Here is a 20,961-nt window from a genome sequence, read left to right as displayed (position 1 = left end):
TTTTCATTGACAATATTACCAAATTTAGTATTTGAAATGCTTTGTACATTGGGTCTTTTTCCTTCCATGATTCACAACTGTAAACTATAATCATTGATCGTTTATGTTTAACAGTCTGAAACCAGAACGGCCCGTTCTAGTTTCACTTTTAGTGTGTTAATTTTGCACCTAGAACGGGCCGTTCCAGATGTAAAATTAACACACCAAACGTGCAACCAGAACGATCCGTTCTGGTTTCAGAACGGGTCGTTCTAGTTCCAGGTATTTTCAAAAAATTGGCATCCACGTATGCATCTATATGGCATCCACGTGGCCACACAGTTAACTTCGTTTAAATAATTTGGACGGAAGTCTCAAATTGAACCAATTAATTTATTAGGGACCAAATTGAAATCAATTAATTTATTTGAGACCAAATTGAAACCAAAAATAAAAATGAGACTAAATTGAAACAAACAATTATTATAAGAGACCAAAATAGGTTTTTAGCCTATAAACAATGATGGAATATATAGCAGTTACTTCTAATAAAATCTAATAAAAGAGAAGTATATATATATATATATATGCAAAAGCAAACTAGCAAAGGCTGATCTTCAATACTTTTCACATAAATACATTAACTCATTAACTTACTTCTTCAAAGGTGTTCCAATTAAACTCGCAACCAAATGAGCTACAAGTTAAGTTTAGTACTTTAATGGCAAGAATTTCATATATGGTGTAGGTCTTTCCTACATCTTCCATGACTCAGTTGTAATGCACTTCATACACAATGCATTAATAATTTAATAATATTATTGAAATAAATTATCAAATAATAAAATTTGCAAGTGAAGTTTAGACTTAAAAATTTTCTCACTTACCAAGAGTCATTCTAATATTGACATTCACTGTTGCAGTAATGCCAAACATGCTTCCTGCCTTTTTATATATTAGCAATTGAGTGTGAATATCATCTACAATGTCATCATTTTTACTAAGCCTATCAATACATTTGTAGAGGTCATCCCTCACTTCAACTTCATTAATTCTTGGATTTCTATAAAAGAACTCGGGATTTAGATAATATATAGTTGCATACAAAAAATGATGCAATTGGCAATTCCATCTTCTATCAATAATTATAAATATATCCTTATATTTTTCTTCAGTATGATTGAAAAAGAGTAGAATTGTCTCTTTGGCCCTTTCCATAGCTTCATAAATGTAACCCGTTGTTAGTGTTTTTTCATTATCCACCAACTTCAACACACATACAATAATCCTATAGCCTTTAAAGCATAGATAACATCACTCAAAAATGAAGGCATAAGAACCGTGAAACATATTCTACCCCCAACAAACAATAAAAATATTTGCAAAAATTTCAATTAAAAATGCAAGTAAAATAGGCTCACTTGAAAATTGTCTCTAATATTCAACCAATTTGAAATCAAGCTATAAAATATAGACTTTACAATAATTTATAAATCGAAAAGAAAAGGTATACTCAAATAATATATAAGCTCCTAATCTGATTTCATTGCCCCGATGTTACACTATTAGAACAACCCATAACTTCAACTTCGACACCTTGAGTGCCACCCACATCAAGATCATCATTACCTAAAATAACCACAAACCATACGGGTGAGAAAAATAAGCGTTCATAAGTGAGATACAAGAAAAAATTCCCACCCAATACAAAATCAACCCACATATAACAATAATAATATTCAATCACGACTTTATATTATCAATTTTCAAATCCATCCACTACTATCCTCATTACCACATTGCAATATAACTATGCACCATGCTCAAGTTCACACCAATGCTTACGTAATACAACCTCCTAAGAAGCATTCACTTAGAACGTTGAACAATGGGTGAACTTTATCAATCTCCTCAAGCACCACCATGCATGGCTACACTGTTAATCACCACACAAGCCAAGGTAATGCATTGTCCTATTAATCACCACATAGGCCAAGGCGCTTATACATATATATCATGCATTCCTTGTTAATCACCACACAGGCTAGGGTAATGCATATGCACATCCACAAATGCTCATGTTATGCCACCACCACGCATAGATACATTGTTAATCATCTCACAAGCCAATATGTATATATATATATATACATATATATATATATGTATATATATATATATATATATATGGGAAATGCTAATATACTCCCACCTATTTTTTAGTGGGAGTATGTTAGCAACCTACACCAATTTTTTAGGACAAAAAAATCACTCATTTATTTTGATTTGGTTAATTCGTACAAAGGATATTATAGTAATTTAATTTAATTTTAAACAAATAAAAATATTTTCTCTCTCTTATTAATTTCATTCTCTAATTCATTTATTTTTTCTATTAATTAATTTTTATTTGTTCAGAGAGAAAGAGAAGGGAGACATCATGAGAGATGAGAGAGAAATGAATTAAAAAAAGAATTTAATAGGAGAGAGATAAATAAGTTAGAGAAAGAATTTAATAAGAAAGAGAAATGAGTTGGAGAAGAAATTTAATAAGAGAGAAATGAATTGGAGAATGAAATTAAAAAGAGAGAGAAAATATTTTATTTTCATTTAAAATTAAATTAAATTACTATAATATCCTTTGTACGAATTAACCAAATCAAAATAAATGAGTGATTTTTTTGTCCTAAAAAATTGGTGTAGGTTGCTAACATACTCCCACTAAAAAATAAGTGGGAGTACATTAGCATTCCCCTATACACACACACACACACACACACACACACACACACACACACACACACACACACACACACACACACACACACACACACACACACACACACACACACACACACACACACACACACACACACACACACACACACACACACACACACACACACACACACACACACACACACACACACACACACACACACACACACACACACACACACACACACACACACACACACACACACACACACACACACACACACACACACACACACACACACACACACACACACACACACACACACACACACACACACACACACACACACACACACACACACACACACACACACACACACACACACACACACACACACACACACACACACACACACACACACACACACACACACACACACACACACACACACACACACACATATATATATATATATATATATATATCATGCATTCCTTGTTAATCACAATATCATGCATTCCTTGTTAATCACAACACAGGTCAGGTAATGCATTCCCTATTAATCACCACATAGGCTAGGGTAATGCATATGCTCATGCTAATGCCACGAAACTCATTCCTTATCTTCATTCATGCTAATGCACAATTATTAAGTAATTCACATACAACCACATTTATACATCACTCATCCAAATACAAACCATTCATACTCAAATATACTCATCCAAATACACACCATTTATATCTATTCATACAATAGTCATTACTCAACATCATACAATATTCACAACCATCATCAAAATCCATCAATATAATATCATATTTCACAATCCCACATCAAACTTATTCAATCATATCATAAGTATTATAAAACATCACTAAGAAATCATAAAGTATCAATAACATGCCAAAAAGGGGTCCTAAAACTTCAAAAATGCAAACTAAAATAGAATAATCGTGACAGACATCGTAAATCCTAACAACTTGACTTCTACCCACTATTTTGACCATAACTAGAGTTATACACATCTTTTTTGAGTGATTCCAATGCTAGTGAGAAGATAACATCCGAGGCTACAACTTTTGTTAAGAATACAAAGACAAAAAATGTCATTATAGTCACCTTGCATGGCTGACAACATAAAACTTAATATTTCATGCACTAGAATGGAAACTGAACTTATAACTCACATAACTTGATCAATTCTTAACACTTTTACACGATTCTAGTGTCTAAATTATAGTATCAAGTGTCTACTTTCTAACCCAACAAACGAAAATTGATTTGGTTAATCACACAGAAAGATATTACAATAATACTAAGGTACATCCATAAGTAAAATCTTTGAATTCCTCATCAATTCATATAATTAAGGGTGTTCATCAATCTACAAGAACCCTAACTTACAGAGTACATCCCAATGAATTCAATTCTCATATTGATCATCAATTTTACCAAACAATATAATAACAACATATATAGATCAATATAAAACCTAATTAAATCGTTAATTTTTGCTTCAGAAAAGAAATAGAAAAATCTTAGAAATTTAGGGATTTCTCCCACTACCCATTCTCTCTTGTAATCTCACATATGAATCACTTATTTTCCTCCCCGTACCTTGTTATGTTAATCGAAACAGTTTCGTTGTCGTTCATGATTTGATCTTGAGCACTCCTCCTCAGAACTCTCTTCTTCTCTTCTTTTTCTCTCCTAACCAAAATGAGGCAGATAATGTTAACTTTGTCTTACCCCTTTCTTAAAATTCCCTTAGGCTGGATCAACCCAACTTGCTTCTCTTCTCAACCCGATTCTCTTTTCCCAAAATAAATAAATAAATCAATAAATAATATAAAATACTTTTCTTCTTATAATAACAAAACATTTTGACCAAAATATAAATATATAATAATATTATTATTTTAGAAAACAAGGTATTACAAGAACAACATTCGTTATTTTCTTTCCCATAGCTTCTTTGCCTCTTTGATTGCAATCATTCATCGAAAGTAAACATTCTACTAAGATTGACCTTTTACTTATGTAATCATTGCATAATGAGAAAAGTGGTAACAAATCTTGTAACTTCATGCCTCACCAATTCAACCTTGTTTGTATACTTCCTTATGATGTTCAAGGTCAAGAAATGATTGTAAATGTAACCCACGAGTTTGATACCTCTTTGTATTACCCTTTTAACTTTAGGGATCTTTCTAATATCTTCTAGCATCAAGTTAAGGCAATGAGCAATACATGGAATCCAAAATAATTATGGTCTCAATTTGTAAAGTTTTTCCTAAAAAGATCAATAACAAAATAATTAGAATCATTATAACTTATATTATGAGTATAAAATTAAAAACTTCATTGAGGAACAATGATAATTGATTCTTACTTGTCATAACATAATTACTTCCATTATCTGTCACTACTTGAATAACACTTTTTTCTCCAATTTCCTCAACAAAATTATTCAAAACCTCAAACACCTTCTCACCAATCTTGGTATACTCAAAAGCATCCACACTCTTGATGGGGTTATTTTATGGTATTTGTTTGAGAAGATATTTTATGAAGGTTATTTTTATAAGGTTATTACATACACAACTCCACAAATGATAAAATATTATCCGCTTTGGACCTAAACTCTCATGATTTTTACTTTTGATCATTACCAAAAGACTTCTCTATCATTGAAGTATGAATATGTTTTATAAGTTATTATTTTTTCTTTTATGAACTTTGAAAATTGAAACCTTATTTATTATGAGTGCAAATAGCGTGTGCTTACTGTAATATTTTACATCACCATTTACTCAATAATAAATTTGTTAACTTTTATCATAATTATATTAAAAATCATATTCACAATATTTTTGATCGATTAATAATGTAAAAAATTTATAGTGATAGAGCTTAATAATTAAATTCTTTCTTCTACTCAGTGAATGATTGATATGGTACTAATTTCCAAAGGAGTTAATTTATCTAATACCAAAAGTGTGTTGGGTGCCTTCACAACGGAATTGAGGAGCCACCAGGAGGATCAGTAAAGGAGTTTTGATCTCTCACTTTTGTACAAGTTATTCATACACCCAAGAGAAAAATTTCCATCCAATAGCTTTCGAATTAATAGATCCAACTAGCGTAGCGAGAAAGTTGAAGAGAAAATCTCCCTCAGCTTTGGTATACCGTTTTCTTCGATTTTCTCACTATTTCACAAGAGGTTTATACATGAATTGTAACTTATCCAACCTTGATTCACTGTTCTAAGTATTGGTGAGAAAGTGCACACTTACTTAGATTCTCCATTTCCTACGAATACATCTCTGAGAGGAGATTTGGAGATTCCATAACTCCAAAATCTATTTAAAGAAAAACGGTATACGCACAACATTCATCAAATAACGAATTTTCATGGACTTAGAATCATCTTAAGTGTCCAATATATGTTGAGAGGTTGAGTGAACAGTAATGATTATTGATTGATAAATCAAACGGTTGAGAATGAGATTTTAACCATTTTATAATTTGTTGTGCTCATGCCTGTAATTTATTATATCTTTAATCACTCGTAGAATAGGCAGCCCTACCCTTTTTCTACAATTTTCTTTAGCACTTGTTTAGCATATATCTTTCACATGCACAAACTTACTATCCATTTAAGACCAACCTCTTCCAAAAGATGTTTTCATAAACACGAATTCGAAAATCAAATATCTAATCACATACTTATGGGAAAAAATTATTTGTCAACAATGTCATACTACATTTTGTAACCGTTCTAGATATGTCATTCCGTTCCTAGTGGGTTATTTTGGTGTTGGTTAGCAGGTAAAATAGTGGAAACTGCAAACTGGAAAGATAGGAAGGAAATTAGGGATAAGTTTCCATTGTGAGCCATCATTATTAGGACAAGATCTCTTTTTGTTGTTCTGTGAGAAGAGAAAGAAAAAAACCTTACTTTTTTGCGTAAGACTTGAAACTGAGAGCTACACTCAACTTTCTGGTTTGTTTCTAACAGAAATAGAGAGGCGGCTAAGAAACATGAATTTCTGTGTGTATTGATTACCAATGATTACAGTTTATATAGTCTGTACAAAAGGATGGAATGACCTAAAGGAATAAAGCATATTCTGTACAATATATGACAGCGCATTATTGCTGTAAAATGGTCACTAAAATAAGAAGGAAAAGAGGAAAAATAACAGAAAGATCCTTCGTTGTGCTGTCATGTAATTTGTGCTGTGCTGTTATACGGTTCTGCTGTTAGCCCCCCACAAGCTGGAGGTGCAAAAATGTTTTGTAGCTGTAGCTTGGAGAGATTCAGTTTGAAGGCATGAGGAGGCAAGGCCTTAGTGAAGATATCCGCGAGTTGTTTGGCAGAAGGAACAGGGAGCAATTTCATCAAGCCTGCTTGGGTTTTCTCACGCACAATATGGCAATCAATATCCAGGTGTTTCGTTCTTTCATGAAACACTGGATTGGCAGCAATGTGGAGGGCGCTGGTGTTGTCGCAGTAAAGGAGGGAAATCTGAGAAAGGGAAATATGGAGATCTCTGAGCAAGTAAATGATCCATTGCAATTCACAGGTAGCAGAAGCGAGGGCTCTGTATTCTGCCTCGGAAGAAGATCATGATACAGTGGTTTGCTTCTTTGTTTTCCATGAGATGAGAGCATTACCAATAAAGAAACAGTAACCGGTGATGGAACGTCGAGAAGCTACACAAGTGGCCCAGTCAGCATCACTAAAGCCTGAGACTTGAATTGGACAAACTCTAGGAAAGAAGAGTCCTGTACCTGGACAGCTTTTGAGGTAACGAAGAACACGCATGGCTGCGGCATGATGAGCATTGGTGGGTTTTGACATGAATTGGCTGAGTTGCTGTGTGGAAAAAGCAATGTCAGGGCGAGTATTAGTCAGATATACTAATCGGCCAACAAGTCTTCGATATGGCAAGGGGTCATCTAAATAACCAGAGGCATCATCATGAAGCCTAAGAGTACTATCCATTGGAGTCGAAGAAGGTTTGCAACCAAGCATTCCGGAGTCACTGAGTAAGTCTAAGCAGTATTTTCGTTGACAAAGGGAAATTCCTTTAGAAGAGTGAGCTACTTCAATGCCTAGGAAGTACTTCAACTGTCCTAAATCCTTGACATGAAAATTGCTGTGCAGAATGTGTTTAATGCGAGTGATTTCAGCAGCAGAATTGCCCGTTAGCACAATGTCATCTACATAGATGAGCAGAGCAGTGAAAGCTGAACCATGTCTTTTAGTGAATAGACTATGGTCATAATGAGCTTGTTTGTAGCCATTGGAAAGCAACAAATTGGATAACTTTTCATACCACTTTCTGCTGGATTGCTTCAGCCCGTAGAGTGATTTGCGCAATTTGCAACTGTGACTTGATGAGTAACCAGTTAAACCTTGTGGCAGCTCCATGTAGACATCTTCTAGAAGGTCACCATGGAGGAAGGCGTTACTGACATCTAATTGTTGGATGTGCCACTGATTTATGGAAGCCAGAGCAAGGACAACACGAACAGTGGTCATCTTGACTACAGGAGAAAATGTCTCAAAGTAGTCAATACCCTCAATTTGAGAATACCCCTTTGCTACCAATCGGGCCTTGTAACGCTCTATGCTGCCATTGGGTAAACGCTTAATTTTGAAAACCCATTTGCAGCCTATCGGGCGTACATGAGAGGGTGTTTCAACTACATCCCAAGTGTGATTCAATTCAAGGGCTTTGAGTTCACATGCCATGGCCTCACGCCAACATGGATTCTGAATAGCTTGACGGAATCCAGTAGGTTCATGTTCAGAAGATAGGGCCATTAGAAAATGATGGTAGGAAGGAGATATGTTAGTGTAGGACAGAAAACTTTGAATTGGATGTGAACATCTTGTGGATGATTGGACGGACTTAAGGGAAGGAAGCTTGTATTGATATTCAGAAAGGTATGGAGGAGGATGGATATCACGCTCGGAACGGCGCGGTGGTGGAATGGCAGGAGAGGATGATCTGTGGTGAGGCACAATATCAAAGTCGGTGGAAGTAGGGTATGAGGAAATAGAGTCATGGAAAGGAGATGTGGGTGCGGCAGGTGAAGATGGAGACGCAGACGCGTCTGGATTAGGATTTTGGGAAGGTGAGGTGTCGTTTGGAGAAGTTGGTGGTGTGGTTAGTATATCTGGGTTTGGTGATATGGTTAGGGATGGTTGGGTTATGAATGGAGAGGTAGGTGCAGATGTGTGGAAGGGAAAAGAAGTCTCATGAAAAATAACATTCCTGGAGACAAGTATTTCTCTTGTATTAATGTCCAAAATAACAAATCCCTTTGTGCCATTTTGAAATCCCATAAAAATACCTTTTCTTGAACGGGGTTCAAACTTATGACGTTGGTTGTGAGTGGAAGCATAACACAAACAACCAAAAACCTTTAGCATGGAAAAATCGGGAGGAATTTTATTTAGAAGTTCAAAAGGTATTTTATGTGAAATGATGGGAGAAGGAACCCGGTTAATGAGAAAAATGGCATGCTTAATGGCATAGGACCAAAAATTTGAAGGAAGTTTAGATTGAAACATGAGGGCCCTAGCAACATTAAGGATATGTTGATGTTTGCGTTCCACTCTCCCATTTTGTTGGGGTGTGTAAACACAACTAGTTTGATGGATAATTCCTTTAGAATTGAAAAAATCTCTTAAAAAGAATTCCGGTCCATTATCCGATCGTATGCATTTAACTTTGGTTTCATATTGATTCTCAACCAAATTAATGAAATTATGAACATGAGTCTTCACTTCACTTTTTGATTTTAATAAAACAACCCATGTATATCTACTAAAATCATCAAGTATGGTAAGAAAATATTTGTGCCCGTGAATGGATGCCTTTGAAAAGGGTCCCCAAATATCCATGTGAATCAAATCAAAAATCTTAGATACTCTACTTGAGCTAGGAGAATAAGACAACTTCTTTTGTTTAGCAAAATGACAAACGTCACAGACTTCATTAGAATGTTTTGAAATAAAGGGAAATTGTTGATTCAAGACATTAAGACGGTTACTAGATAAGTGTCCTAATCTAAAGTGCCAAAGATTGGAGTTATTGATGGGGGTGGCAGTAGCATTATTAGTGGATGATCTCCTTTCCTTTCCAATATCTAAGTGAAAAAGTCCTTCTTTTAAGTTAGCCGAACCAATCATCTTCAAGGTGTTCATGTCCTGTATTTGGCAAAGAATATTAGAAAACTGATTTGAGAAAATGACACGGCATGGTGCAGTGAGTAACAGTTTAGGAAGAGATAATAAATTAAAAGAAAAATTTGGAACAAAGAGGACATCATGGATAACGAAATCCGGAGATAATTGTATGCTTCCAGAAAAGTGGGCTTGAACAATGGACCCATTTGGTAAATTAATATTTAAAGGTTTAATTTCAGAATATTTAAAAAATAAATCTATGGATGTGGTTATGTGATCAGTGGCTCCGGAGTCAATTATCCATGGTGTGGTGTGTGAGAGATTATTAAGTGTGTGTGTGGTGTTAATAAAAAAAATAGACCTACTACCAAGACCACTGTCATGAGATTGGTTTGGGGTGGAGTGAGAGAGGTTAGCCCTTGAAGGCGTTTCTGAACTTCCCCCACCAGATCCAGAGGCTTTATTCAGAAAGCCCATTAGCTGTTGGAATTGGGCCATAGCAGTGTGAAGGTCTTGGCCCAAAGTTGAACCATCCTGTCTTTCTCTGTCGCGAGTTAGGGCCGGCGAAGGAGGAGTTGAAGAAGAGGAGACAGCAGCGCTGTTAGCAGCGCCTCTAGTGGTAGCGTTTCCAGCTGCAAATGTGTTTTTGTTATTGAAAAGGCGTGGCTTTCCTGGGTATTTGGGATGTCCAGGTGGATAGCCATACTTTCCGTAACACACATCTTCAGTGTGTCCAACCTTGTCACAATGGCCGCATTTTGGTGGCTGGATGTTGTTTTTCAGGAAGCAAGAATCAGAGGTGTGGCCTAGGCGTCCACAATGATCACATTTGCGAGGCTGTTTTGTCCCCCCTTGTTGCGAAGGGCCTCTGTGATTGCCAGAGACAGCATTGATGAAAGGGTTTGAATCTATCGAAGAAGAAGATTGAGGGTTCTGCTGTCGCTCATGTTGGATAATCATGGAAAATACACGGTTGGCAGAGGGAAGAGGATCAAGCAACAAGATTTGGGAACGAACCATGGCAAAGCGTTCGTCAAGACCCTTCAAGAACCGGATGATGAAATCCTGTGAGTGGTATGTACGAGCAGAGCAAGAACAGGGTGTAAGAGGACGGTAATTATCCAACTCTTCCCAGAGGGACTTCAAGGATGTGTAGTAGTCAGTTACAGAGAGGGCTCCTTGTTTAAGAGTATAAATGTCTTCTTGTAACTCAGCAATACGAAGCAAATCGCCTTGAGAGAATCGTTCACCAATGTCTGTCCATATATCAGTTGCTCTGTCGAAAAAGACAACACTCTGAGCAATGGAAGGAGAAAGAGAATTCAGGAGCCAAGACATAACCAGAGTGTTACATCTCTCCCAGGATGGGTATTTAGGATCAGTGGTTGCTGGAATGGGTATGGCACCAGTAAGGAAACCCATTTTGTTCTTCGAAATCATGGCCATTCGGAAGGAACGGGACCATGATTGGAAGTTGTTAGCAGAGAGCTGGGGAGAAACCACAACTGAGGAAGGGTTCTCACTTGGATGTATGTAGAAGGGACTGGAAGGAGTTTGACAAGGATCAACAAATGGAGGAGGAGGAGGAGAAGACGTTTCATCCTCATGATCAGAAACAGATTCGGCCATGAAAAAAAAATGGAACCTTTAGAAGGCTGCTGATACCATAACAGAAATAGAGAGGCGGCTAAGAAACATGAATTTCTGTGTGTATTGATTACCAATGATTACAGTTTATATAGTCTGTACAAAAGGATGGAATGACCTAAAGGAATAAAGCATATTCTGTACAATATATGACAGCGCATTATTGCTGTAAAATGGTCACTAAAATAAGAAGGAAAAGAGGAAAAATAACAGAAAGATCCTTCGTTGTGCTGTCATGTAATTTGTGCTGTGCTGTTATACGGTTCTGCTGTTAGTTTCCATGAATAAGGTCATGACAAAATTGAAGAGAATGATAAAGATATCTAATTCCATATTAATAAATGGTAAGGGTAGTCAAGAAATTTGGTAATTGACCCCTGACTAAGTAAAACATGATAAATTCATCTCTTATTTGTTTTGACATTCCCGATGAATCCTTCAAATCTCCTTGTCTCTTGTCTATGCCAAAATGAAGCCTGAAATGTAAAGGTGATCAAGTTCCTCTTGTAAAAGTTTGACTTTTGTTTCTATAGATGAAACCATTCCCTCCACTTTGATCTTAATAATCAAAAGCTTTGTGAATTGATGATTCCCTTTCTTCCAGTTCATTATTGTTTTGAATAATGATAACAAGATGAGAACAAACAGTATAGTGTAATGGAATTCACTGCCTATACAGTATACATACTACGGTCTCCCAAAGACCATTAACTTTTTTGTTTCCTGCAACAAATATTCAAGAAAAAGGTAAATATTTGAATGTGTAGTAATAAAAAATTTATACAAGCAATAGTTCAAGGCAAGGAATGATTTTTCAATTATGTGTCAGCATACCTGAGTGACATTCCCGATAGGAGCTGTAACCATGAGTAGGATGGTATCGTCCCTGCCAATTTGAAAAAGGCCCTGAGTCAAAGCAAATATTTCATGCATTGACATGAGAAACTTGTGAAAATATTAAAACAACAAAAGCAAATTCGGTAATTCACAAATTTTCTTTTGAATTAATGACAGGCAATTGCTTGTATTTCCACGTCAGGAGTATAGGAAGTGACACTCAATATTTTCCTAGTCAAAGAAATAGAACACATAAGTTTATTAAAAGCATAAAGAATTGAAGCTTATACTCCATTGCTTGAGATACTAGGTTATAATTGTTAACTAGGTTCAAGAATCTTTGGTGTTAATAGGAGGATCTAGAACAAGTTTATTTAAATCCTCATAGAATAAGTAGCTGATTTGATAGTTATTACCTATTCCAGTTAGCCACAAGGCCTGTATGCTCAGGGAGTTGTTGGTGCTTGCTCCAGGCAGCCATGGATCAATATTTTCTTTGTTCCTCTTTCTTCTTATATGGAACATTTTGCCATCTTTAATCCATCTCTCTTTTTCTCTTCCTTTTGCTCAGAAATATCAACTTTACACACAAACACGTCAACTTTCAGTGTTTTGCTCAACAATTTTCCTGATAATAGTATTTTCCAGAATGTATTAGTTGTATAAATATGCATCTGCTATTGCAAATTTTCTTCAAAGCTCATATTTTGAAGCATCTCAAGCATCTAATTAGACACTGTGAACTACAATTTTGGTGACAAATAATGGCAAGTTTTTTAAAAATAGATTTTGCGAATAAGACAGAATGTGTGGAGATGTCTTGTTTTATTGCAACATATTCAACTATGAAAACATTTTTCAGTACATTAATGCATTTCTCAATTAAAGTGGAATGGACACGTTCCATGTATAAGAGATTCGTTCTCCATTATGCAAACACAAACAAAATATGTAGAAACTTTTATATCTGTTTTAGGAATCAGTGGTAAACTACAAATATTTGTCAAGACATAAATCAGAACAAAGCTTAATATATACTTACTTTTTTGCTACCATAAAATTGCATAATGTTTGTCTAGCTGGTTAGAAATTGTGCCTCGTGAGAAGGGGAAAAAAAAATGGAACATAAGAGGAATATGGTATTTGAATAGAATGAAAAGAAAAAGCAATTATCATGAATTAATTATACTTGGGCTGCTGTAGTGGAGTTTAAATATTTCACCGCTGGAATGTATTTGATTTCCATAATATTTGTGGTTTAGTAGTTCAATTAAAATGGTAAAGATTAAAGACCATTCCCATCAACCATCATGCATCCTTCAAACTTCTCAAGTTCTTGTTTCTAATCAAAATAACTTGCTAGGACTAACAAATAATATAATAGTCTGTATTACTTATATTAGTCTATATAAATATGTTAAAAGTTCTTATAATAATAAGGATCGGAGTGAATATAAAACTCAAATTTACACAACTAATATGTTAGCTGATGCGACTATCCTTATGTACTCTTGGTTGACAGGTTAGACAGCTTTTTTAATGTGTTTTCAATGCAAGTCATCACGTACTATTGATTACAAGCAGATAGACTTCTTAATTGTTTAATTAGTTCAACCCAGGCTGGTTGATAAATTAGAAAAAGTTCACACTCAATGTATTTTGTGATTTGTATAAGTTGTTATAATGGAAATTACAATTTGGTTTTTCATGCGAAGTTCCGAACAAAAAACAAATATAGGACACTTGAATCAATAAAAAATGTCACTGTGTTATACTGTTTGACAAGAACAAGGATTTTTTTTCTTAATGTTGGAGTCTGCTATTAATATTTAGACAGCAAAGGAAATTAATAAGTAATTGGAATACATATTATATTCAAAGATAGAAAGTATATTGTATGTTCAAGAGACAAATTTTGTGATATAACATAGTTTAATTTATAATTTAAGAATTTTATGCATTGTTTGTGGTCATTTTGCATTACTTATACTCACTCATTATATTTCATGTGCTTTGATATTTTATTTAAATTTTCATTAAAATAAAAGAGTACCATAATTAATATAGAGTGTGTAAAGTTGTATAAAATCAAAATATTTCCAAATTCTCCTTTAATTTGAACCTCAAAATATTGATGTCATTTTTTTTTATTTGACAATGATAATTAACTATTGAACTCTCATATTGGTACCAAAATCAATATGAAAGTAAATCAAGTTTTATATATCTCAAACAATTGATTAATTTTTATTGAGTAAATTTTTTAATAATCGACCTATTAATCAAATAGGGTCTTTTAATCGGAAATCAGTTATAAATATCTAATGGTTAATTGTTAAAAATTATAAAAATATTTCAATTAATTATTAAAATTTTAAATAGCATTTACTTAATGTATATTTTAATGGAATTTTTTCATTTTCATTATGATATAATTGTCTAAATTAATTTTATTAATTAAATAATTATTAAAAAAATTATTTTATTTTCATCTGCTTCAACGTATGATATCTATACATATAATTAGATTATATATGTTGAAGTATGGTTTTTAATACAATACTATAAAAAAAATAGCTTGATTATAAAGAAACCTAATTTGAAAAAAATGATTAAAATACAATCCAATAAACATATTATAAAAAAAATATTTTTAATTTTTTTAATTTTATATCAATTTGTATTATGCATGATTTTTTGATAATATAAAATCAATTCAATTTTATATTATTTGACTTGTGATTAAGCAATTTTATGCAAAATTTATTGTATTTATTATTTTACATTAATTTTATTTATTTATTATAACATATGTATAATCATTTAAATTTATATTAAGTTAGTTGTTACGTTATAATAATAACATCAAATTGTCATTTAAAAATTAAAATAACTTTCGTAATATTTATATTTTTTTTTCATATAGAATAAAGTATTTGAAAAGTAAAAGAAAAATCATATTTTTCAGACTTTTTCTATTTACTATTTCAAATTCTTTACAAATTTATCAAATATAAAATTTAATATAAATTTAATTTTTTCAAAATGTTATATTATTTTTCATGAGTTAATATCTTTTTACATTTAAAGATAGAAAGTATATTGTTGCCACACACATTTGCCAAAACAGAAATCATGGTTTCTTTTAAGACTATTTTATCATATTTGTAAGAGTTTAATTTATATTGTGTAATGAGATCTATCCTAAAATAATATTTACCTGGTATTGATTACTAAGCAAAATCTCGGCTCTTCCTATGCAAACAAACTGCAAAATAGAAAAAGACGATTAGTTATTTCTGCAATACGTTTTAATTAACGATACACGAATATTCATTGAAAAGAAATAATATACAAATGAATTTTCTATCGTTACACTTGCAACTAAACAAGTAACCCATGACTTGTTGAATGCAATAACTAAGTTAAACATTTAAAAATATATAAAAAAAAAAAAAAGAAAAAAGAACAAAGCAAGAAAAATACCTGGTGATCATCCTTGGTCCCTAAACCCATCTATCGTCAACTTGAATGCCAGGGATATGGGAAATTTTAGGCCAAATTTGACGGTGCTTCATGAGGCATAGTTTTTGCAGCAAAGGACAATCATAAATTTGTAATTTTATTAGAGAGAGAGGCAACCTTTCACCTGCCATATTCTCCAACTTATGACAACCAACAATTTGTAACTTTTGGAGGGATGTGAGATGGAGAAGCCCCTTGCAGTCCAACGTCTCCAGACTTGACAAGTCAAATAGAAAGAGAGACGTAAGGGAGAGAGGCAACAAACCCTCCTTTGGGAAGGACTTTATGCCATCACACGGACCACAGATGGTGAGATCGGTAAGCATGTCCATCGATGGCCATGCTAGGCCGCTCACTAGTTTCTCACAATTGGAAATCTCAATCCCACTCAAGTTAGGTGGCATACCCCCTTCAGGAAATGACTCAATTTCCGGGCAGTTGCTTATTTCAATATGCTCTAACTTTGGAAGAAGAGCACTCATCTGAGTAGGCAACGACTTCAACTTGTTGCAAAACCCAACTCTAAAAGAATTCAAATTGGGCGCAGGAAATCCTTCTCTTGGGAATGAAACAAAGTTAGGGCAATGGCGAATCACAAAATAACTTAGATTCTTAGGTGACTCTGACACTGAAACCAAGAGAGATTCCATATTTTCACACCCATCGATTATGAGTGTTTGGAGATTTGGAAAGGTAATCAATGGAAGAGATGTGAGCGAGTCACAACTGTTGTATACAGTTAGTGATTCTAGCAACTCGTGTTTCTGTTGGGACGGGAACCCTAATTTCTTAATATGATAGATACTCAGAGACTTGAGCGATGCAGGTAAACGACCACCTGGAAATGATATGGCTGAGGAACTATCACTTAATGATAAATAATGGAGAGAAGTTGGTTGGACGTTAGTGATGGCCTCGATCATGGACTCCACCATTGGGCTTCCTTTTACTTCTATAGATTCCACCGAAGGAGGAAACACATCCAACGCTACTTTATTGCTTTTATAAATGTTTAAAGTTTGCAGGACGGGAGCCCTTGGAAGAGTAGACACAAGCTGCTCGCAATTACAAATCTCAAGGCATTCCAGAGCAGGAAGGTGATTTGGCAAATCTCCCCTTAGTTTGCGGCAATCAGATATATTGAGATCCTTAAGGAGAGGAAAAGCACACGACTCAAAAGAACACCACATCTCCCAACAAGGCAGGTCATCAATTCTAAGTGATTCCAATGCTGGCAGGTGATTTGGCAAATCTCCCCGTAGTTTAGGACAATGACTAATAACAAGCCTCCTGAGTGAAGAAAAAGCATCTGACTCAAAGGAACTCCACACTTCCCAACAAGGCATGCTATAAATTTCTAGAAATTCAAGGGAGGGAAAGGATTTCACAGAACAAGAATTTCCATTCTTGTAAAAACCTGCATCAATAGTCTTCACCGAATTCAATCTTGAAATGCAGAGGTCCTTGAGAGATGGTAGTTGCCCAAGCGAAGGAAGCATACAACAATTCTTACAATCATATAACTGTAGATTTGTTATACAGTGGAACAAACAATTTCCCACCCAATCCGGAAATCTAGTTCCTTGATAACCACTTATTGATAGAGATTTCAGCTCTTGGTGAGGTTGTAACTTGCAGAGTACATCTGTTTCAATTTGGAACTGGCTACTATTGTCGTTACATTCAGACCACTCCAAGTATAATCTGTCAATGTACTTCTTATCCATTATCTTGGCCTCCAATGCTTCATCACTTGAGGTAACATTCTCCAAATTTCTAATCGTAAGCGAACCATGGAGGTTTGAAAGTCCTCCTAATTCTTTGATCCCATTCTCTATATTCTTGCCCACAATAAAAAAATCTAATTGTTGTAAGTGGTTTAATTTTCCCATTCCTCTAGGCATCTCTTTTAAAGGAACACCACAAATATCAAGATGACGCAAGTTTACAAGATTCTGCATGCCATTGGGCAACTTAGTCAACTTGGTGCAATCAGACAACTTCAAGGTTTCTAGATTGTACAAATTACACAACGATTCCGGCAATGTAGAAACACTTGTACGAGACAGATTTAAATAACGCAAATGGATTAATTTACCTATTGAATCACGCAAAACATCCAAACTTTGGAAGTCACAGAATGATAAAACTCTCAAGTACAAAAGTTTTGACATTATAATACATGGTGCCTTCTCATTATGGAATGGAGCAACTTCAAAATGGATGATAGACAAGAAAGTTCTCAAAAATTTTACTCCATCAAAGTTGTCCAAGACAGCATGACTGAATTTGGTAAATGACAAATGACGAATCTTGACATCAATCCTGGTTTCTTTTCCCATATCTTCTGATCTCAAATAGAATTCTCGTCCAAGGGATGTTGCTAGGTCATGCATAAGGTCATGCATCACAAAATCATTGTCCCATGTCCCATTTCTTGAATGTTGAAAAAATGATCTTGAAACTAGATAATCAAAATACTCGCAACCAACTTCTTCTAATGATTTTCCTGTTTTTCCTGGCTTTAAAAGATCTTCAGCCATCCACAGTAGGATTAATTCATTTTTCTGAAATTCATAATCCTTAGGATACAATGAACAATAAACAAAACATCGTTTTAGTTGTGGAGGGAGATAATGATAACTAATTCTCAGTGCTGGAATAATGTTACACTCAAGTTCCCAAATATCACTATTTAGTATATCATTCCAATCCCTAGCGTCATGCTTTCTTCTCAACATACCTCCAAGTGATTGTACTGCTAAAGGCAATCCTTTACACTTTTTAACAATGTCCCTTCCAATTTTTTCTAGAGTCATTGAATTCTCACTAGATTCTGGAGTAAAACATGCATGGTTTGCAAACACTAACCAGCAATCCTCATCTGACAATTGATTTAGATGATAAGCTTGAACAGTACGGACTACAGTTGCTACACTTTCATTACGGGTTGTAACAAGAATTTTACTTCCCTTAATTCCACGTTGAAGTGGTTTCTTAAGAAGACTCCAATTAACATAATCTTGAATCCAAACATCATCCAAAACAATCAAAAACTTTGTATCTTTCAGTTTGTCCACCAAATCAAGGTGAAGTAAGTTTAGATCATTGATTTTACAAGGTTGTGCAGTAACCGCCTCTAATATAATTTTTGTGACGTTTAGAATATCAAATTCTTCAGAAACACAAACCCATGCTTTAAAATCAAATATCTCCTTCAAACTGTCGTCATTGTACACCAATTGTGTCAAAGTAGTTTTTCCAACCCCACCCATGCCCACAATAGGGATGACAGACACTTCTTCACCATCACTACTATTCTCTAACAACAACTTGATTATGGCCTCCTTGTCATCATCCCTACCATATATGTGAGATCCATCTTCAAGAGATGTTGATGGAACTTTCCATGGTACACTGTTCTCCACTGCAATCTCTTTCAGATCAAGAATCTCCTTGAGTCTTAAAACATTCTCTAATCTGACAACTACGTCTTCCAACTTAGTAATTATCTTCCTATTGGAAAAACGAGAAAAGATTCTTACCTTCTTTTGGGTGGCAGCTTTGGTAGAAACATGATCGAGCAAGTCATCAGCCTGGTAGACAAGATCTTTGAGAGTAGTGAGCCAGTGGTTGACATTGGAATCTGTGATTTGTTTCTTCTCAGCATCATCAAGCACAGCTCTAACCACCCTCAGAATGGTCTCCAACTGTTGAAGCAACTTGTTGTGAAGCTTGTTTCCACGGATAAAGTTGACAACCTCAGGTGAAGCCAGCCTGTCAAAAAGAACATCAAGGAAGGCAGAGAGGAATGCACCACCTACGACTGCTGCAGCCATGATCTCAAGAACAAGTGATAATGAGAAAGGTAAGGAATTGGATGCAATAAGCTCGGTTGACTTTTTATAAGGTGAATAGATCAGACACTCTGTTTACTTTGACTCAGTCAGTGGTGGTGGGTACCACATCACATGATACAGCTGTATTGGATGCTTTTCTAAAGATTCTTTACATCAACTCACTCACTCCAAGACAAAGGTTAGTGGTGGTTGCTTTCTCAAAATGAAAGATGCTTTCTTGATCTTTCTACATTACAAAATGTTAAATTGATGATTTATGGACCGTTAATTTAAAGTGGGTTATATTTGTAAAATTCTTTAATTACTTTCAAATAACTCTTCAGTTATATAATTTGATAACATAACAGTTCATCATTACAAGTATTAAAAATTATCTATTTTTAATTGTAAATTATTAATTTATTTTATTTTATAAACTCTCAATCATTTTAAACTCCAGAAAAATGCTAAATCTTCCGAATATGATCTTTGAAACATCCTCCGAATTATTCAATTTTTTGAAAAGTCAAATATATATTTTGAGCAACGTTAACTTCTTAACTATTCGGAAAAAATTTGGATACATTATTTCGGACTAAATAACATTACTCTTTTAAACTCACATGATACTTTGCTGCGTATAACCGTTATATTACTATTTCATTATTTGATAATCATATATACTCAGAAAAGTCATGTATTTGAATTAAATTAATAATCCAATGTGTTTCTTTTATTAGATTTAGTATATTATTTTATAATTTTTTTGATTTATCTGATAATAGATAAAAGTATATATTGAAAAAATGTAATTGGTAGGTAGATAATTTACTTTATACAAGATATTTAATACACTACCTTTTCAACGATCTTACATTAAAGTTCAAAATGTAATTGCAAATTCTATTCTACCTTATCATTTTTTCTAAAAGAATTCAACATATTAAAATGTCATTAATTTCTTAAATACTTCCCTTTCTCTCTATACATACATATATACAAATACATACATATATATATATAAGGAACATATCAAATAAGAGGGAATTTATTATGAGAGATGAGAGGGTTAAAATATAACCCTTAGATTAATTTCCTCTCACTTGATTAAACTCCAAATTTTCTCTCACTTGACTAATTTAAGGGTTATATTTTAACCCTCTCATCTCTCATAATAAATTCTCTCTGACTTGATATGCTCCCT

At 34.1% G+C, this 20,961-nt stretch overlaps 1 protein-coding gene across 6 annotated transcripts; it reads right to left on the bottom strand.

Annotated features, from left to right (window-relative positions):
• Positions 1-6,649: 6,649 nt before the first annotated feature.
• Positions 6,650-19,818, bottom strand: LOC109788591 (putative disease resistance RPP13-like protein 1). Of its 6 annotated transcripts, XM_083070401.1 has the most exons (6): positions 15,880-19,818; positions 15,614-15,661; positions 13,436-13,472; positions 12,810-13,021; positions 12,391-12,462; positions 11,598-12,279 (listed from the first exon to the last, which is right to left on the bottom strand). In XM_083070401.1, exon 1 carries the CDS (start codon positions 19,755-19,757, stop codon positions 15,900-15,902), a length of 3,858 nt encoding a protein of 1,285 aa, XP_082926527.1. In that variant the 5' UTR covers positions 19,758-19,818; the 3' UTR covers positions 11,598-12,279; positions 12,391-12,462; positions 12,810-13,021; positions 13,436-13,472; positions 15,614-15,661; positions 15,880-15,899. The 6 variants fall into 6 exon arrangements, with proteins under 6 accessions (XP_082926524.1, XP_082926525.1, XP_082926527.1 ...); XM_083070400.1 differs by lacking the exon at positions 13,436-13,472; XM_083070402.1 differs by lacking the exon at positions 13,436-13,472 and having other exon boundaries at positions 12,810-12,973.
• Positions 19,819-20,961: the final 1,143 nt, after the last annotated feature.

Source organism: Cajanus cajan, chromosome 3, assembly GCF_000230855.2.
Source record: "Cajanus cajan strain Asha chromosome 3, NIPB_CcT2T_4, whole genome shotgun sequence".
Lineage (NCBI taxonomy): Eukaryota > Viridiplantae > Streptophyta > Magnoliopsida > Fabales > Fabaceae > Cajanus > Cajanus cajan.
Note: the sequence above shows the minus strand (reverse complement) of the source record. Positions and strands in the feature narration are given on the sequence as shown.